This window comes from Alosa pseudoharengus, unplaced genomic scaffold (genome assembly GCF_046254945.1).
Source record: "Alosa pseudoharengus isolate Yale_2024_CS ecotype anadromous, Long Island Sound unplaced genomic scaffold, YU_APseudo_1.1 YU_APseudo_1.1_scf_10, whole genome shotgun sequence".
Taxonomy (NCBI): Eukaryota; Metazoa; Chordata; class Actinopteri; order Clupeiformes; family Clupeidae; genus Alosa; species Alosa pseudoharengus.
This window is the reverse complement of record NW_027468565.1, coordinates 14,257,087-14,278,111: the sequence shown is the minus strand read 5'-3', so window position 1 is coordinate 14,278,111 and position 21,025 is coordinate 14,257,087. Positions and strand designations below refer to the sequence as shown.

The 21,025-nt window shown below is 39.5% G+C and overlaps 1 protein-coding gene across 2 annotated transcripts in view; it reads right to left on the bottom strand.

Moving 5' to 3' along the window:
* Nucleotides 1-20,007, bottom strand: part of cpne8 (copine VIII) — a 34,169-nt gene extending 14,162 nt beyond the window's left edge. The window contains exons 1-9 of one of the 2 annotated variants that reach the window (XM_076300518.1): nt 19,913-19,989; nt 14,743-14,783; nt 10,926-10,972; nt 10,645-10,748; nt 5,932-5,971; nt 4,524-4,526; nt 4,220-4,296; nt 751-814; nt 152-255 (exon numbers count right to left, since the gene is read on the bottom strand). In XM_076300518.1, coding sequence (XP_076156633.1) covers nt 152-255; nt 751-814; nt 4,220-4,296; nt 4,524-4,526; nt 5,932-5,971; nt 10,645-10,748; nt 10,926-10,972; nt 14,743-14,783; nt 19,913-19,989 — 557 coding nt within the window. Of the gene's footprint in view, nt 1-151; nt 256-750; nt 815-4,219; nt 4,297-4,523; nt 4,527-5,931; nt 5,972-10,644; nt 10,749-10,925; nt 10,973-14,742; nt 14,784-19,912 lie in introns of both variants that reach the window. The other variant, XM_076300509.1, reaches the window with a different exon arrangement.
* Between the last annotated feature and the right edge of the window lie 1,018 nt (nt 20,008-21,025).

The window sequence follows — 21,025 nt, the reverse complement described above, 5'->3', positions numbered from 1 at the left end:
AGCTCATCCCTGGCTTCTAGAAAAGTTATAATACTTTGTAAGACAGTGCTAATACAATAAGAGAGCATAAAGAGATCTCCACAACCCCTCAATGTTACTCTTGATACTGAAACACACAGTCTAGGTGAGAGTTAAAGGTCTGGTAACTCACGTTCCATCTACATGGCTGCGGTAAAAGACGAGGAAGGGATCTGATTTCCCAAAAAAGTCTTTCTTGTCCAGTTTGTTTCCACAAAACTGCAACAGAACTGATTCCTGAAATTAAAAAAGTAGAAATATCAAACAGACCCATGACAAAAACTTCAGCATTTACTGGAAGTAGCTTTCAGATACATATTGTTCTCTTCAGAGATGTCATTTGTGAGTACACACAAAGATTAATTTCAGTCAACATTCATGGGTTGTGAGTCGACATATACACTGTACAGTATATTCGTATATTCAAGTGTCGTCATCAAAATGTTTTAAAACCATCATCATGTTTAATCATTAGAATGGGTCAAACCACTATGGATTTCATATGAATCAATGAATATAGAATAAAAATGCTTCTCATTATTCAATTACATTTTTATTTGTACAGTGTTGACAATGACAACTATTACAAGGCAAGTTCCTTGGGCAGAGGAAAAGTGAAATATTTTTCCAAAATCAGAATCCTTGAAAAGATCAGGATAGACAAAAAGACAATCTTGGATTCTATCTCATGTTTCAGAACACCATGAAACTATAAAAACCTACATGTCTTACCCTGCAGTTGCCTAGCTCCTCTGCTGTGATAATAATGGTCCCGCAGTTCTTACCAGGAATCCCACTGCAACAGAAATAAGAGTATTAAATCAGAAAAGTAGAAGAACAAATTCTTGTTAACTAAGTCAGTCATTTTAGCACCACAAATATTGAATGCTAAAGGATCTACCAGTCCTTATTGTCTTGATTGAAATGTTGAGCCAAACACGGACACTGCCTAAGACTGACCTGAGAGGAGCAACTAGGCTGCACATGTGAAAGCTTACCAACTCAAAACTCTTTCAAAGTTTTAAATAAACCAATCTGACAAGATGATATGGGCATCAAGGATCAAACCTAAGAACTGTAAAAGAAAAAATGGAACAGTAAGAAACTGGAGAATCTATTTTAATCAATAGTTCTAAGAAGATCACAACTGTTGTGCTTCTAAAGAAAACATCTCTAGTGACATTAGAAGTTCATCATGGCTGATTACTGATATGCAAATATGTTTATAATCAGCACAGCGTCCTAAAATATTCAAAGACCCATTAGCATAATGTGTTCATTTTCAGGACAGTAAAATAGGGCAATGATAAATTTGTCATTTGATGAAGAGGATTTGTGAATCACTATGACATAGCATCTGGATCTGACAGCAGATTTGGTATAAAATATGTAACAGTAACCAAATGCAAATTAGTTTAGCAAAGTTTAGACTCCAAAATAATTCAGCTGGAAAATAATTTACCATTTACCTTTACCATTGTGACATTCATCTTTATGGCAAATGATAGAGTTGTTTTTTTTTTTGTTTTGTTTAAATAATTTTTCACCTTTTTGGGATGTGTGATGCCTCAGTAATTATCTCCATTGTTCCATAACATTATGATCAATAGCCAGTCTGTTTGTTCAGCTGTGACTCCATTTATCAAGCTATTGAGATGCCCAAAAGTTAGACATAGCATCAGATAATATGTTATACTTTTGGTGACAGGAATGAATTCGGTCTCCCAAGATGGATTATTTTAACCTGAACGGCAATGGAAAATAATGCTTCATACTTCATCATATTTCTGTCACATTTACAATGGTCTAAAAGTTTTTTTTTAAAAACATCAACAAACAAAAGTAAACACTTTTTTTGCCCACAAAGGTTGTTTTGATGGTGATTTTGTTTGTGATGGTAAATAGGCTTGGTTCTTGATTGGCTACAATTGGAAATCCCCTACCTATAGCACCTCTCCCGGGTATATGTGAAATTGTTCAGCACTGCATGGTTAATTACGGCATCCATGTCCAAACCCATAAGCAAGAAAAACAAGAAAAAAGAGGCAAGAGAGAGGGCCAGGACAGGGCAGCATTCATATTTTAAAAGCAGACTACGACCAGCTGTGGTTACAATAACCCACCCTACTCTGGGAGATGTTAATAGAATACATTTCAATTAATTTTATTGCCAGCTTTATATGCGCAAAACACAATTATGTGTAGTTATGACACTACACTAACACTTTTACAGTCAGTTTACCTGAGACTGTCATTTGGGCTTTAAGATTTCCATGAGGGAACATGTTAGCCAAGGCATGAATGAAAGCGGACAGAGACCGATGCTGTTATATAATTGAAAGAGAGAGGCCCATTCTTACATCATCATCTTACAGTATGTGTCATTCTTCAATAAACCCATTCATGTGTGACACTTTCAGGAGCAATACAGAATATACATGAACAGATGAGTGCATTTGTGTGCACACACGCACATACACACACAGAGAGAGACACACACACAATGCACACAAACACACACACACGCATATACACACACAGAGAGAGACACACACACAATGCACACAAACACACACACACACACACACACACACACACATACACCCACCCACACACAAATACAAGACACATCATGCATCATGCATGCACACTAAAGCACCCCCCCCACACACACACACACAGACCAACCCCCACACACGTGTACGCATACACCGATGTCTGCAGAAAACCTTTCATGTTTGTGTGCATCACACGCTCATTTATAACATCTGTTCATGTTGAATAGTCTTGAATGAATGAATGTTGAATAGTCTTGCAGAATGTGTTTTTGATATAGTGCATTAGCTATTAGAAGCTATGCACATACATGCATGTGTACCTTGCATGGTGTTAGGGTGGAGAAGCAGTACATTCATTTAAGTCTTGTTGTGGTTTGTACTGTCTGGTGTCTGGCATGTTTGCATATTTGAAATATATCTATCTGTATTTGTTATCGACTAAGTACACAGTCAACACCAGACCTGAAACAAATGTAACAATAGCTGTTATCCTTATGTGTCACACTGTGAAAGAAAACCCCTTAATTTCACCCCTTATAAATGCCTTACTTTTGACATTAAAACTTGTCTATAATTAAGTCTTCTTTAAGTAGAAATGTGCATAGATTAAGGTCAATTAAGGAGAAAAGCCTGCTGAATTTACCCCTTACTTTTTCTATTTCTCATTAATTTCCCCCTTTAATCAAGGAATCCCTTAATTAACACCTTAAAATAAAATTAAGATATACTTAAATTTATACATTTAAATGTTACCTTTATTACCCCCCTTACTGTAATCACAACAAATAAAGGGAACCCCTGACTTGATACCTTAAATATAGATTAAGGAGTCACACCTTAAAATGGAATTTAAGGTAAAATGAAGGGCCTGATTTACAAATTAAGGACCACTTAATATAAATTAAGTGGTTTTAGTATGTTTTCGGAGGTAATTTAAGGTACATTTGAGTACATCACATTTCGTAGTGTCAGTAGAGCTGACTCAGTATTCCAATCCAGTCAAAGTTTGTCATCATAGAACTTTGGGAAAGTCCAAAACCAATATGGTGACTATGCTACTGCTAATTAGGATAAGGGTAGGCCTAATACAGTGATTCTCAAACTTTTACTGTCATTCTCCACTTTGGAGGTGGGGAATTTTCAAGCCCCACCTGACCCCATCAACCCGGCAAAATGGTAATGTTAAAATATTATTCCATGTTACATTTCCCATCTCAGTCCGCTGGATCTGATGTTATGTAGATCTGTTTATTACTCCTATGTTTGTGTGTGGCTATTGTGTTTTGAATCTATGATCTTCCTTGTCATAAAAGAAAGGCATTATTAGATATAAGAAACATTTTATATTTCAAATGACTGTCTTTACCGTATCTGCTTCCCCTTGTTAGGGACCTGTGAGAGCAGCACAGTTGCTTGCACTGTGAGAGGTAGATGACACTGTCTGCTCCAGTTTAAATGGTGCGTATGAGTGTGATAATGAGTATGATAATGAGTATGATAATGAATATGCCACCAGCAGTGTCAAGGGGTGGGAGATCACACTGAGATACGTATGACAGAGGCCTAATGAACACCACCATTCCTGTTCTGAATGTGGAGGTCTCTGTTATCTGGGTAAATATAGAAAGAAGATCTGAACTCACATCAAAGGTCTCTCCAGGCGGCTTCCCAGAGAGCCCACCACCTCGCCCAGTGTGCAGAACGCCTGGCCCAGGAAGTCCTGTACATACACAGCAAGCACCACAGGGTTTAGAAGATGCCTATCAACACATCAGCCTTATCTATGAGCCAATAAATCAACATATCTATGAGCAAATAAATCAGCACCTAAAGCCAAATATAAAAAAGTGCATCCAAAATATAACAAAATGAATCATTTATTGCTGCTTGAAAATGGTCCTAACTTTAAGAAATTACAACGATTTTGTAACATCCTATACAACACACTTTCTCCATTGAAAACTTCCTCCATTTCTGATGATAAGCAGACAGTCATTCACTTGGATAGAGTCCAGCCATTCGTAGGATAGAATATGGATGAACGGTTGGAACAGATAGATGTATTCCCTTTCTTCGTTGACAGTGCAACCTGCTGCTAACACATCACAATGTCTGCATCAATTTATATGCTGGGATTGTACTTATTTTCCAATACATGAACAATAAACTTCTGCATTTCATCACAACATCACTTCTGTGATTATCAGCATTTTAAGATTATGAGACAATGCAACTCCAAAGTGACTTCATAGACTAAAGGATATACAGTATGAATTCAATATTTGCAGGACAAAATTTGTCATAACCTTTTAATGCAATCTCACACACAAGCAAATCACACTCTTGAAGACCTCCAATCAAAGTCATGAATGGTCATCTCTCTTATATGAGGGTACACACACTGACATAACTCAACACAAGCTCTGCAACAAATCCCAGAAATTATTAAACAAATACCACAATAAAGAGTTATGTAATAGTCTCAATATAGAAACTTGAAAGCCATTAAATATTCAACTGAGTCCAAAAATCTTTCCTGATGGGTGATACCACATCAATTTAAAACTCAATTAAATGAATGCTTTGGTCTGTGTACACTGAAGTTATTCTAAAAAGAGAAACATTCCTCTGGGTTGAGTCTAAATATAGCAACCTACAAGGCTGTTGTGTACATTTTTGACAAGAGGAGTACAGAAATAGCAACTGGCAAATACAGTGTTCGCAAGGGTCTGGAGGATTTCTTTTACAGTGCCATGGGATCTCAAAATCACTTAGGACATTTCTTTGTGATTTGTTCAGCACAATAAAGAACCCAGTGGATAGGGAATCAGACCAATGCATTGTTCCATGTCTTGGTTCCAATACAATAGCATTCAAGTGGAGCGGATCAAACCCTCTTCCACCCCAACAAGCTTCACTTCCACTGGGTCTGCTCTTGATGCTGTGCCTGAGGGCCAAGGCTCGCCTCCACTTATAAAAAAAGAAAGAAGAAAAACATGTCCAGCTGCATGCCTATGATGCCTACAACTCCCACAATGCCTGGCGGCAGCACCATCTTAGTTTCACCTGGCTTGTTGGTTGCTGATGAGCTGAAAGAGACAGCTTACCTGCAGCTGTGGGGCTGGAGATCTCTAACTTGAAGTGTAGCATGTTCAGCACCGACAAAACGTAGCAAAATGTGTTTTTAATGAAAATGGTGGTACGTTGACCACCCTATTGTGCTACACAAGTGTGACTACAGCAGCTGAGAGGGCCATTCTTTTCGAATGGAGGGAGTAATTTTCGAATGGTGCTGCTGATCCGACAACAAATCCACATACAGTTACTATATTTACTACACTAATGAGCTACTTACATGTTTGGACAGGTTTTCACTCTTGGAGTCAAGGTCATACCTGATAGGGCAAAGAAAAAGTCAGTACATAAGTCACAGCAATTACCACTGAACATCTCCATTTCCATGCAAATATCTGGTATGCACATTGGCAAAGTAATGACAGAGGCAATAACTGTTACAGGTTTTTGCAATTGCTAATTGCACTTAATGAAACAGTTAACACAATCCCACACACTCAAATAGCAGAACACCTCCTCAGGTCTTTTGCAAAATCAAACAAGTCAATTAACTATACAATTATTTATAAAAACTATTTTGTTATCGCATCACAAATACATAGGTCTTATGATCTCATTCTGTTACTCTGTGACTCTGCTACTGTGCTCCAAACAAAACACATTTGACAAAACACATTTTCTTAGGATATGATTAGAGGATCATTTAGAGTGCAATAACATACTGACCAAAACACAGACCAGACAAGACCTGTACACTGAGGACACTTTTATTTCTCTCGCATTATGGAATCACTCAACACATCTATCCATTTCCAAATGCTGCATATTGCGCTAGGAGTCGGAGCAGAACATATTCTAAATAGAATATACTGCAGGGGAAACCTTTCTGGAGACAGAAAAGAAAGAGAAAAAGAAAAGAAAAAAGCCTTTCATAGACCCTGCATACATTTGGCAGAATGCTTAACCCATTCTTTACAACCAATGTTACTTAAATCTCATCTGATACAGTTTTTGCCAATGGCTTACAAGCTTTTTGCAGAACTTGGCTCATGGTGTCGAAACTGTACACATAAGCCACATAAGACACGCCACTTGGAGATAAACAACTCACATATATACATGTATCACAGGGAAACTCTTCCATCCAAAACTAACAATCCTTTTCCAAAAAGTAATTATTTCAACAAAATGATACACACATGCACCATTTTGACTCTTTCAAATCAGCAGCAGTACAATGATGTGCTTTGGACAACACTGTGGCCTTTACTGTACTATTTTCATTGTCATTTTCTCAGACGGTCTTCAGTGAAATTAAAAAATAGAATTTCTGCAGTAATCAGCAAAAGAAAACAGAAAAATAAAATTAGAGGTATGGAGATTGTAAGTTAATGTATTATAAACAAAACAAAAATGGATCCCGCATTCTATTGGGATCTGGCCACAGAACCTCATCTGCATCACTGATGTCCTCTCAGGCTAAACTGGGAAAATATTGCCTTGTGTTTCCATATCCACCCTTGAACTAGCCTCACCACAATGTCTCTGTAATGCATCTTCGATTGCTTGCAGTAAAGGCATATGGGCATGTGGTTGGCGGACATACTGTATACTATCTACCACCAGACTGAAAATAATTCTTCGATAGGGTTTCGAAATGGGGAGTCAAGGGGGAAAATACAAAACTATGAAATTGTACAGGTATACAATTGTACAAGTGCACAATGGCTTACCTGAGGCCTATTTGTAGTGCTAAGGCTCAGACTGATTGGTGTTGGCAGTTTTCTGTGTGTATTTAGGTGTGTGTGTGTGTGCGTCCATTCTGTTTAAACATATGACTAGTGCAGTCTCAGTAAGCTAACTTGAATATTCTTGAACTTACATTACTTTCAAATTGTTGACAATTCTGCACTCAATAGGGATACTTTAAATAATATAAGTTTACTTTTGCATGACTTAGGATGTGTCAGGCACTGTCTTTTAGACAGTCTACCATATGAAGCCACTTGAAATCATTACAACGCACCTTCAACCAAAGGTTTTCTGGTGATGTCAATTGTTGGCTCACAAATAATGTGAATAAGAGTGTTGTAGAACTGCAAACAGAGTTCAAAGCATAAAATGTGTGTAAGGTATAAAGGTTTGGTCTAAGCATTGTTTTTTAGCATGTAAGCAATCGGCTATAGATATACCAGATCGGCCAGATATACCTCTAGCTCTTCCTCTCACTCTTCCTGTACAGGCTTTCCCTCTCATCCTCACTCTTCCTCTCACTCTTCCTGTACAGGCTTTCCTTCTCATCCTCACTCTTCCTCTCAATGCAACATTACCTTCCATTTCTGCTGAAGACAGGGGCTCACCTGTTACCTTTTACAGTGCTTAACTTAGGACGGATTGTTGAGTTAACAGTTATGCACCTAAGTGTCTTTAAACTTGACAGTCGTGTTTGATCAATTGGTTCATGGGTGTGATATTTTGGGAGGCAGTGCCTTGAAATAGCAAAGGAGGAGGCATTATCTGAAATATCTGTCTAAGGCAGACAAATGTGTTTAGTGGTTTGAAAATCAATCACTGTGTGGAGCGTTTTGCAAAAAGTGTGAGGCCGACAATGACAGTGTGCGTCGTGCAGATCTGGACTGATGTTTTGCTTTTTGAGTATATGGTTTCACTAACTGTATAATACTTTTGGTAATGTGCAAACAAAAAAAACGAACTGTATTGAACAAATGGGAAACATCTATTCACAGCTATCAGATATGCTTGCAGCTTGCATAATTATGGATCTCTAATGTTGGTGTTTGTGTGAAACTCCTTTGCACAATTTTTCAAAACGCAATTATTCCTTATCCATTAATGATACCACCTATGTGTTGCTATTTGCGAGCATGGCTTAAAGAGGCCAGAGTAATAATGAAAGTAATGTACCGGCTATTTGATGAAGAATGTAGTACAAAAACTGACTAGTTTAGATGCTTACTGTAGGTATGTCAATAAAAAATGGACAAGTAAGCTGTACTTACATACAAATTTGTCTAATCTGGGTGCATACTGTAGGCCCTATGTAGGGATAATGTATTGTCTGCCGGTCATTATCGGGAAAATAAGTCCCGACATGGCGAACAGGACCCCATAGCGGAGGGGTCTTACTTCATCCTGAAGGGACTTGTTTTCAGATAACGACCAACGGACAATACATTATCCCACTTATTACAAGACTACTTGCCAAAACAAGGAAAAACACTTCACACAATGGGTTTTTTGTACCGTTTCGTGGCTTCCGCTGAGAAAACAAATAGTTGGCCACACAAATAAAAGTTTCAGGTGTGGCAACGTATTTCTTGCTGACGTCCACTTTCCATTGCAATAGGCGAACCAACTACTCCTGCCCATACTGGCAGTATTTGTGTAACATAGACAGAAGACTGCATATTGCCCTTAGTAGAAGCCACATAAATCTGTGGGATTCTGTTCTCAAGAATTCTGCTGATGCATGAGAGCAGAATGCATACTGTACACACTGTACTGATACCAATCCCAGTGAGAGCACAAGACACACTTCACAATACATGTACAAAAAGAGGTTTTATACATTTTATGAGAAAGTGCTGTCTTAAGTTACAATGCTGTGTTATACAATGGGGGAAGGCCGGCTGGTTAGTTGGCTAGTCCAACAGTGTCATTCTCACATTCCCCCAGACATACTGGCTATGCCAGAGAGGAGAAAGAGATGACACAACAATGTACCATGGGTACCATGGGTAATATCATTCTAGAAGACTAGAGAGCCATTACATAACATACCAAAGGCACATGTGAGCCTCATGCTTGGTTCCAGTGTGGCTCATTCATTCACAAATGCTTCCGAATGCTTCACTTGAGCACAGCAAACATAGAAACAAAGCATATCCGCACAGAAAGGTCCGTGTACACAGATAAACAGACTTTCTGCTGGGTTCCACACCCATAAATGCATTGGCACCATTCCAGCTGTATCTGTCCAAACCATACATCTCAGAGAAAATACAGATCTTTCTCCCTGTCTGTATAATTCACTGCACACACACACACACACACACACACACACACACACGCACACACACACACACGCAAACTGAGAGAGCATGGGCGAGTGAATGAGTGAGAGAGAGAGAGAGAAAGAGAGGGGGAGAGGGAGAGAGAAAGAGAGAGAAAAAATACACACTCCCACATGCACTGCAAGGCAAGGAGGCTGAGTGGTGGTGTGTATGAAGGGGGCAGAGGGGAGAGGCAGAATGGCCAAAGGGATGGAAACACTAGAGAAGAGAGAGAAATGTGTGCAGACAGAAAAGAGCCTTGCTATTCCTTCACTCTAAAACAAGGCTATATCAACGCTCAAGTAGTGTATGCATGTGTATGTGTGTGTGTGTGTGTGTGTGTGTGTGTGTGTGTGTGTGTGTGTGTGTGTGTGTGTGTGTGTGTGTGTGCACGTGCCTGTATGTTCATGTGTATGTATCTCTGTGTGTGTATGTCGGTGCAAGAGAGAGAGAGAGAGGGAGAGAGAGAGAGACTTTAATGGAAGTATGTTTAAGATAAGGGACTATGGAATTAAATAAGTAATGCCTGTGCACGGTATATAGAATATGTACTATACATGAAGTGCAAACACACACACACACACACACACAAACACACACACATCCATTTTCTGCCTCACTGACCTGTGTAAGCTGTATATGCGCGTGAGTGTTTTGTTGTTGATATTTCATCTATTTATAGGCAGCCACAGATTGTAGTTCTGCATTCGTCACATCCATCACCAACCCACTCCCCACCGGAGAGTAGCCAATCATGCACTGGTTAAACAACATGTGACGCCGACTAAGCCAATGGCAGATGAATAATAAACAGTGTTCAGGAAGGCAGTGACAACTGTATATTTCATTATCACATTCATGCTGCCTCAACTCAGTTTTTCACACAGGCATGCACATAAAGAATAAAATCTACTACTCACAGGTCAAAACGCAGGTTTTGCCTTTCCTCAAAGAAGTAGTCAAGGATAAATTTCCGCACAAAGTCTGGGTTTAGGGTGTTGTCGATCACCTCTGTTCGGCCAAACTAGGGGATAGAACAGTGCATTACATTTGAACAGTAGTAGATCTAGGGAGATTGTTTGGGGGAAGGTACTTATATAAAATCAGAATTAGATTTGCTTTATACTTTAACTCAGGACTCGCTTAACATTTCATTGCTGTGTCTGATTAGACACCATTTGATGATGTGGTTCATACTCACCTCTCGCCATTCTCTATTTCCAATGGTCTGAGTGTACAGAATGCAAACTGGAAGAAGAGAGGGAGAGAGAGAGAGAGAGCTGTGATTTCTTCAAGGGCCCAAATGTTTGTCTAACATGCCCAAGTAAACATCAGCACCGGTAGAGCAAAAACGCAGCTTCAATCAAGCTGTGACAGGCGTTTGAAACAATTCACACCCATCCACTCATTAATGAGCCATCTGCTGAGAGTGTCCGCAGGCCCTCACCACTGAAAACCAAACTAATAACTTCCACCAAGATTCCTCCCAAAATAAAGCACACTATAATGTTGTCCACCATATGGGTAAGAGGAGGAGCCCCTTGTGTGTGAGTGGGGCTAGTGGAGGCTGTGGGGTGGGGTAGGGGGGGGTCACATGCCCATAGTGATCCCAGCAAATCTCGCATGTGCTGAAAAAAAGCCTACAATATGAGCAGCTCTCACAGGCTGAGATCAGCTGGCATATATACACTGACTGCCTCCGATACTTTCATGTTGGCCAGCTGAGGCAGTGGTTGCATATGATGAACTCTATTTTCACAAAAGCATGTGTCATCACAAAAAACCTATCAAATAAATAGCACATTAGTGAATTCAAGTAAGTATATGGCTATATGCGTGTTTGTGAGAGGAGGGAACATGAAGGGGTGCCCATACTGTACGTAATCACAGATGTTGCTTTGGGTGTCAGAATGTATCACTGTTTGTCAGAAAACATATTGATTCAACATGACGAATGTCCATCTGTACATTTGAACCTGATCAGTGATGAAACAAAATTATGAACAGCCTGTTGACAATATGACTACTCAGGGTGAAAAGAGAACCACAGAATAATCCGCAGAATGACGGCGATCCAGGGCACGAGTTTTAATCCCTTTTCTGCATGTCTTAAAAAAGCAGCAGAAGGTGGTGTGAATCATTAACTAAATAAAATAATAAGGTGGCTCAGGACAAAATGTTATGATACAACTTTGGTAAATCATCAGTTAAAATTGCGACATAACATGCTTTACAAAGCCATTCATGCTAAAATATTAGGATCCTACGGCAACCATTTACTAAAACCTGGGGCTAAGATTTGCACACAATCCTTATTATGTTCCAAATTATTTTGAAACATTGTCCATGGATGTATTCATTTCTAAACAAGCAACAAATAGTGTATTTATTTTAATTGAAGACCTTCAATATCTTTGAAGCTAATGGGGGAATTAAGCATTAGTCATAACCTTAATGTGATATAATTTATGATATTATCTATAATGTGTCATATATAATGCATTCATTTTTCAGTGCTCTCTGTATCAGAAAATGTGAAGCTTTCCTGCTGTGGTATGTAGCCTACTGTATGTGGCGCTTGTGTGTTCAAGCAAATGTGACTGATTAAATATCACCCTAAATGTCATCTTCCATCACATGGGGGAATGTAGATTCAATCCAACACCACATGCAGACACTGGGGCAGACGAGCGTGAAGGAAGACAGGACCCAACATCTTGTTCCAACTCATTATTGTAGCCCCCTCTTCTCACCCGTAATCATAAACCACTGCAAATTATTTATTTACATCTGCATCACAGATACACACAGCACACAGGCACACACACACACACAGGCACGTACACACACAAACACCTCAGCCCAAAACAATGCATAGATGTACACGCAGTAACTACTGTAGCAAGAAATACACAACACTGCCCAGCATCAGAGCTGGTTCTAAATTTAGCATCCTACGGCCACTGAAACGTGTGTCTTTTGGCCCTGGAGTCTACTGAGGCGCTCTAATCTTGTGCGACCTGGGCAATAATGTCAGCATGGCTAAGACATGGACTCAGCACAAGTGCCTCCTTGCATAAATGGATGGCAAGCCCTCCACCCTCAGTCTCGTCCTGCTGACGTTTCCTCAAATGTGATGCATGGCCCAGGAGCACCAGGGCTCTCCCCCTCTCTTTACATCTCTTTCTCTACTCTCTCCCTCTCTCTTTCCATCTCTTTCTCTACTCTCTCCCCCTCTCTTTCCATCTCTTTCTCTACTCTCTCCCTCTATCTTTCCATCTCTTTCTCTACTCTCTCCCTCTCTCTTTCTATCTCTTTCTCTCCCTCTCTCTTTCCATCTCTTTCTCTACTCTCTCCCTCTATCTTTCCATCTCTTTCTCTACTCTCTCCCCCTCTCTTTCCATCTCTTTCTCTACTCTCTCCCTCTATCTTTCCATCTCTTTCTCTACTCTCTCCCTCTCTCTTTCCATCTCTTTCTCTCCCTCTCTCTTTCCATCTCTTTCTCTACTCTCTCTTTCCATCTCTTTCTCTACTCTCTCCCTCTCTCTTTCCATCTCTTTCTCTACTCTCTCCCCCTCTCTTTACATCTCTTTCTCTACTCTCTCCCTCTCTCTTTCCATCTCTTTCTCTACTCTCTCCCTCTCTCTTTACATCTCTTTCTCTACTCTCTCCCTCTATCTTTCCATCTCTTTCTCTACTCTCTCCCTCTCTCTTTCCATCTCTTTCTCTCCCTGTCTCTTTCCATCTCTTTCTCTACTCTCTCTTTCCATCTCTTTCTCTACTCTCTCCCTCTCTCTTTACATCTCTTTCTCTATTCTTTCAATGTCCAGACTATATAAGCAGTCTCATTTCTCTCACTTGTTCCCCTTTCTAATCCCTGTTCCTCCTTCTCTAGCGTTCCCCCCTCTCATCTGAGTGCTCTGATAAGCTACTTGATATTCCCCCTGCTCTCTCTTGTCTACATATTGCTGAGGTTTCCTTTTTGAGCTTCAAAGGGACTGTGTTTGAATGCAGCTGGATATGCGGAATAGTCCTATCATTAATCGCGGGGTATAATATGTGCACTGCTGCAATGTGAAGTAGCCAAAGGCAGCAGGCAAGTAGAGCAGCTGGCTCCACACAGCTGCTGGCACACAGAGGTTATAACATCCAGGTTCATGAGACATAACAGTGGCCACTCTACTGACCTGATGCATGCAGAACTGATAAATACTGGAATATCTAAAATGAAATCAAAACACACCAAAACAAAAAACAACAAAGTTGAAAAGGTCAAAATACGAGACACAATAGAGTCCTTTGTTTTGGAACAATATTTCACATTGAATATAATCTAAACCACAAGGCTTTTAAAAGATTCATAAAGAGTTGCATTTTGTGGTGTAATGAAATTGTTCATGCACTGTGAACAACGCAACGCACAATGACTCAGAACTTGGAGACACAACTTCATTCATACCAAAGTTGTCAGAGTCATTACAACATATGCATCGCAGGGTGCAATAAGCACACACAAACAGACAAACACACACTACCACACACACATACACACACACGTGCTCGCACACACACACACACACACACAAATCCACCCACTCACATATGGCAGAAAGCACATACATGCATAACCACACAGACATTCGTTTCACACACACATACACAAACATCCACCCACTCCAATGTGTCCCAGCAAAAACACAGCTATACTGGAGACTCTGGCATCTTCTGATGGCAGCATAGATTATAATTGGTTTAACGATCATAAAATATACTCAGAAACCATACCAAACTATTCACATGTCATGATCCTAATAGTGCAATGCTATTTAAATTCGTATAACAGGTGCTCCATCAAATACAAAATAAAACACATGATATTTCAGTATAATCAAATATATGACAATACAGCAAGATATGTTAAAATAAACTGTTGATGTAAAGAAAAGTTTGAAAGGGCATTCACCAGTCTATTTGTAATACCATGCATTAAAAATGTCAAGACAATTAGAGGAACTTACTTGGATCAGACTTGGAAAATGTGTCTCTATCCAGAAGATTTCTATAGAGGGTAATAAGAAAAATGCATCGTCAATAGGATTGTTTTAAGATTATTAAGGGAAGTATTTTGAAAGCCTAGTTTGCCAATATAATCGTCTCACCGTTACAGTAAAGTTGCTGCGCATAATATGTCAATTTGAATCTTAATTAATGAAACCCATTAAGTTATACAATGTATTGAGGCAATACCTATACATAATTACTCATACATTAAATCACCTCTTAGTTTCTGATATATATGCCTTAAATAAATATAAACAAAAAACAAAAGCATACTGTTGCCTTTCACATACAGTACAAGTTACATCTCAAACACAGCCCACCTGAATCAGTTCAAAGTATTTTACATCTGTTCTTGAGGAAATTCCCCTGAACTGTTTGTTTTAGCTATCCCTAGTATAGCCTAGTATCCTGGTTATTTAAAATACTGTATTTTTTGTTGATTTTATCCAATTGCATGTAATAGTATATATTTTTAAATATACAATGACAGGAGCACATTTGCAGCAGAACACTAGCCACACAAGTCACATGCACATCAAGTGTGGAGTTTAGAGGGCTCAAAACTTAAGTTCAAGTTAAATACAGTAGCATGCAACACCAACTGAGGGGGATGTTCACCATTGCAACATGCTGCTTGACGTCCTGCCAAATCCTACATTAAAACATAAACCTTTCATGACCTGTTCCTTTTTTCTGTGGAGGGTGTTCACAGACCCGAAATGATGACATGATTTATTCAACAGGCCTCCCAAAAACATCTATTGCATGAAACTGGCAGAAACACAGAGGGTTGAGGCTTTCCTTCTTGTGTGTACTTAAGTAGTCATGCAAAAGCCCCAAACATCTCTCAGCGATTGATTGGGAGTGATGTATCTAGATCAGCTGCCCCGCTGGTGCTCAAGTGAAGTGATATGAAGATGGTGTGATGTTGCTGCGGGCTAGGCTGATTGTGTCACTGCATATGCATAGCCTCTCCACATCCAATAAAACCCATTACAACAAAATGGTAACATTTGTGTCTCAGCGCCAACCAAAAACACTCCACGATTCTCCATCTCACGGAGCGTTTTCTCGCACTGTGCTGTGGGATATCCCATACAGCAAAACGTATGGTGTCAAGGTTAATGTTATGGTGTCAAAACCGGTCGGATAGCACCACTGTGTGTATAATGTCTCAATTCACAGTCACTTGAGGGGACAGCAATGACAGTTCATCTCCCAAAAACAGTAGGGGAAATTTAACAAACTGTGAATACAGTGTGCACAAGGAGTCATGGATTACAAACTGGCCATCCATGAAATGGACACTCACTGAACCATTGTCGATCACCCCACCTCTGTTTCTGTTGTGTGTATTTCAGAGATAAAATACTCAACAGAAAAATCATTGCATGTAATATTATCAGCGCCATCACTAAAATGCATCAATTTCTATGGTTTTCGCAGTGGTAAATCCTTAATAGCTATATATGCAAAGTTATACACACTTTAATCCAGTCAACCTTATGAGCAGAAAATGTGTAAGAAAACACTCCACCCTTGCAATCTGCAAGGCACTTTATGTTTAGAGCAATTCTAGGAAACTGAAGGTAAGCCATGCAGAGAGCAGAATTCCTATGAAAGATTTACAGTGCAGTCTCCACATAACATCAAATCCCCATTTTAAATCCCATCAGTTCCTTACCCATAGGAGGCTTTGCTTCCCACATCACTCGGACATAGTCATAATGCTTCACATGAATGCTTAAACTACATTTCAGAATGTCATTTTATGCTGCATATAGATTTCTGACTGAGGAGCATGTGAATAATTGTTGCCATAATAATATTAAACATCAAAACTTTTAGAGCAGTTGTGATTAAATAAACATGACTTTCAGTAATTTACTGCTAAGTACACTGATGTACAGTAAACAGCATACGTGAATAAATAAATACACTAATGTCTGACATGACTGGCAGATCTCTTATATCGCAACTGAAAGTAAGCCATCCTTATCCTTGAGGCTTTTGGAGGCAGTTTGAGGCTTTTTTGTTGAAACGTGCACTATTGATAAACAGCATCGGCTGGTTTCCTTTCTGTCATTACAGAATTAATTTAATGTACAGTAAATACCTGATCGTCAGGCCTTTTTACACAAAATGGCTGACTGAAACATGGAAATCAGACTGAAACCTCTGAGCCTTAGAGCTTTGCGTCAGGGGATGGGAACATGATTCTCCCAGCAAGGTAACATAGAGAATAGCAGAGTACTGCATCAATCACATTCTGTTTTTGCTTTGTCAGTTGCTGAATAAAATACATCTCCCGGTTGAAAACCAATAAGGAAAATAATATTTTGCTATCAGCTGATGCCTTCACCTCACAGTGGCTTTACACAATGCCTCCAGTCTGTACACCTGTACACAGGCCAGCAGGTCAACAGTTCCCACGTGAATGGATTTCTTGTCTTGAAAGCAGTGCTCAAATAACCAATACTGCCAACTACTTTCCCACGGTTAAAGATGGTCACAGGGAAAATGACCTTCAAGTCTAATCAATGAGTCTGATGGAGGACTCAAAATAAACCTTGAGAAGAGTCGATGGGCTGATCTGTCATGGAGGCACATTTGGCTGTTCATGTGCCGGCCATTCATATGGGTGATATAACTATAGGGCTTGAATGAGATTTGTACACAAATTAAAAGTATTGTACAAACAAAACACGACAATAAAACGCAAAACGATAAATGCATCATTTAGGAACCAATAATGAGATTATACAACAACCATTTCTATTTGGATTTAAACCTGGGAAATAAACATAATGATGTCTTGAAATCAAATAAAACTAGGTACACATAATTCTGGAATATTCAGCAGCCTAAATTCCCTCTTTGCATTTTCACTAGCATACTCTTTTGTAAATGGATTTGCTTGTTTGGATGTTCTTGCTATAATGGTGACACTGTGCAGCTGATTTATCAAGTGACCGGGAGGGAGGAGCGGCCTATTTGCATTCATTATTTTTGTTTAATATCTTCATATCTGAATAAGGACAGTTAGAATAATTATATAACCGTCACACCATTTTTATATTGCTACTGAATTCCACATTTGTACAAAAGCATATACTGTCCAAACAAAGACAAACAGCGCAAAATAAAGACTAAAAAGAAGGCAGACTGAAGACTGATACCCCCCCACCTTGGTGTACAGTAAGGTACTGACAGGGAATAAGAAGCTTCTGGCAAATTGCAATACACTCTTCAACAACAACAAACACTGCTTCAGTCAATTATTCAATATAAAAGTTTTCAGACGGATAGTGGTCTAAGGCCAAGGGACACATATATTGGTATTTAAAATCTACTGAGAAGACCTATGGTGACATGACATCAGCGACATTAGAAAGAAACTCAAGAGATGTATTTTCTACTTCAGCTTTTTTTTTCCAAAGTTCATTCAGATGTCTAAACATGAGTGTGTTAGGTCAAACCCATTAGTGAGGAAAGTTTGCTGAAACTGAACAATCTCACAATTTTGCTTCAGGGATGAAATCTGCAGTTTCAAGGGGCTAAAATAGTGCATAATTAATTGCAATATTTCTGCATGGAATGATTTCTTCCAAATGTGGCAGGCAACAATCACTGAAAAAACACAGCAGCCTAATAAAGAGGCCCCAAAACATTTACTAAATTTACGTTTACTTACATTACAAAATTGAATTTAGCATAAGTTTATTTAAGTTAATTCATACAGTAAGCTATAATTCTCACAAACCAAGGCCAAAATTACAAGAGTAAACAGAGGGCATTCATGGCACAGAAGGCCTTTTTAACAGGAAACTCCACTCAAAAGCGTGGGCCGTCTGCCTCAGGCCATTTCAGGAGAGAAAATGAGGAGGAGTGAGGTGAGAAGGAGAGAAAGGTGAAGTGGATACAAATGAATTAGCATGTGTACCACAAGGTTTACATACAACACTATCAGTGGCATAGCGGTAATAACCTACACGGGGTAACTAAACAAACTATGGATAGGCTACCTTGCCACTGTCACTGTGGATAGGTTTAACTGAATTTAACTGGCTAAATATGATTTTAATTGACTCTTCTTTAAGACTCAAGTAGCCTAATATGTCTTCAGCTGTATGTGACAGAGAGACAAAACATAAGTAGGCTACAAGCACATTTATCAGGAGATTGTTGTAAGTTATCAGGGTAGTCTTTCTTTAATAATTAAATTTTTTGTTCTTTCCTGAACCATCAGTCACCTTCAGTTAAATCTCAGGATTTACTAGGTTAACAAACCATCTAGGAACTTAGTCTTGCTGCACTTAACATAGCCTACATTTCTGATAGGTATCATACTTTGATGCTATGCAAGAAATAAGATGACAGTATGATACATTTAATTTAAGATACTGGCTCTAACCCTAAGAGTTTTAACAGCTGTTACCGACATGATGCACCTGAGCGCGTGATGTCCAGGGCTCCAGTCAGTGGACCTCAGGCTGCGACTGACTCGAAGCGCGAGTCTTACGCAACGCGGACGAGGAAAGAGCGGGCGAGACCCCGCTATGAGACGCCAACCTCAGGGAAATGCGGTGCCATCCGTGAATCATCCCTAATCCCTTTTCTACTCATTTCATGTCACGGCCAATATAGGAGCGTCTTTGAATTCAAAGTGCCCACAGCCACAGCTCACATGCATCCTACAAGCAGGTTAGTTCGAGTCTGTGCATCGACTTTGAGTCATTTGGGTGAAAATGCTTAAAACTTAGATAAATCAAATGTAACCTTTCTTAATTTATTAATCTATAAGAAAAACAGAATGGGTTTGGGGTGCAGGTTATGACAGAAAACTTCACAATGTGATAATCTGACTCTCATGGAAGCAAATTCCATCATCAACACATAGGCTACATACATCTGAGATGGTAATTTGGTTATTCTATAGCCTATCACACCATAGCTTACAAAAGCATGATGTTTCACCAGTGATAAACGGACTATTATGGTACCGGTTTCCCCTCCACTGTAGCAATACCGTTACGCACGACAGCCCTCGAAAATTGCATCTGCACGGCTCTGTTTGGCCAGCACACCGAAGACGATAATAACTACAGGGCGCTCTAGCATACTCACCTGCACGAGACTGTGATTTCAACTTTGGTGGCGGGAATGGCAGCCGTCAACGGATCGAACTCCCCTATTGACGCCATATTTACGAAGCTGTTCATGGTCGAGCTACGTCTCATATCCGACATTCTTGCTCAAGTTAAAAAAAACAAACAAATCTTGTAGATCCGCTCTCTCGATGGTGACCTGGTGAGTGCGAGCGACAGACTCAGAGCATAGTGTGCGCGGATGGGAGTCACCCAACTACATTCGCGACGTCACCAGGACTCAGTCGACCTCATCTTAATTAAAAGAGAGAGATGCCGAGTGGGAAATGCCAGTAAACAACCCTGAAGACACCTTTATCTGTGCAGTGGAATGTCATGTAAATCTATAATTGAAAGAAGATGTTTTATCCGACATGAAATGCAATCCCTGTTTTTGCAACTTTCTTACTCAAAAGGTTCTCTACCCCTGCCTAAAATTGATTGATTTTCGGTGTTGTTGTTGAACATTATATGTAACAGCTGGAAATAGACACTACAGTCCCAGTGCGTAAAGTCTGTGTGAAGCTTTGTGAATCCCACTAATATTATACTTCAACAGTCTACTTTTAGCAACTCTTACTTTTGTCATATAATAAAGTAATAAGTAGGCCTATAATAAAATAAAAGACGTCAATTTAGTGTAGGATATTTAGACTAAAGACTGACAAGATTCCCTTTAGGCTACTGAGAAGGTAGGGTAAGCCTGTGTTATCAATAGCCTACAGGTCTGCAAGTTGTGTATCAGAAAATGCCTTTTCCATCATGAATGAGGCAAAGGTTTTAGTCCATCAGGACACTTGTTCAGTTTAGATTAGCAGTGACAGCAATGGCTGGTTGACCCTTGTAGACACAGCCCAGTGAGCTGAGATGGGCACACCTGCTTCATATCTAGTTAGATTCAGACTGCTGACTGGGCTCCTGTCTATGTTGTGCTGCTGCCATCGTCATTTCAATATGGGGGCATACTGTAGCCTACTATATCACATTAACTTTACTTATTCAAAAATTCCAAAAAGATATGATTATTGAAATGAAAATTAATTACTATTTTTGCTAAATGTATGAGTTATAGCGTGCAACAGCATTTTCATCT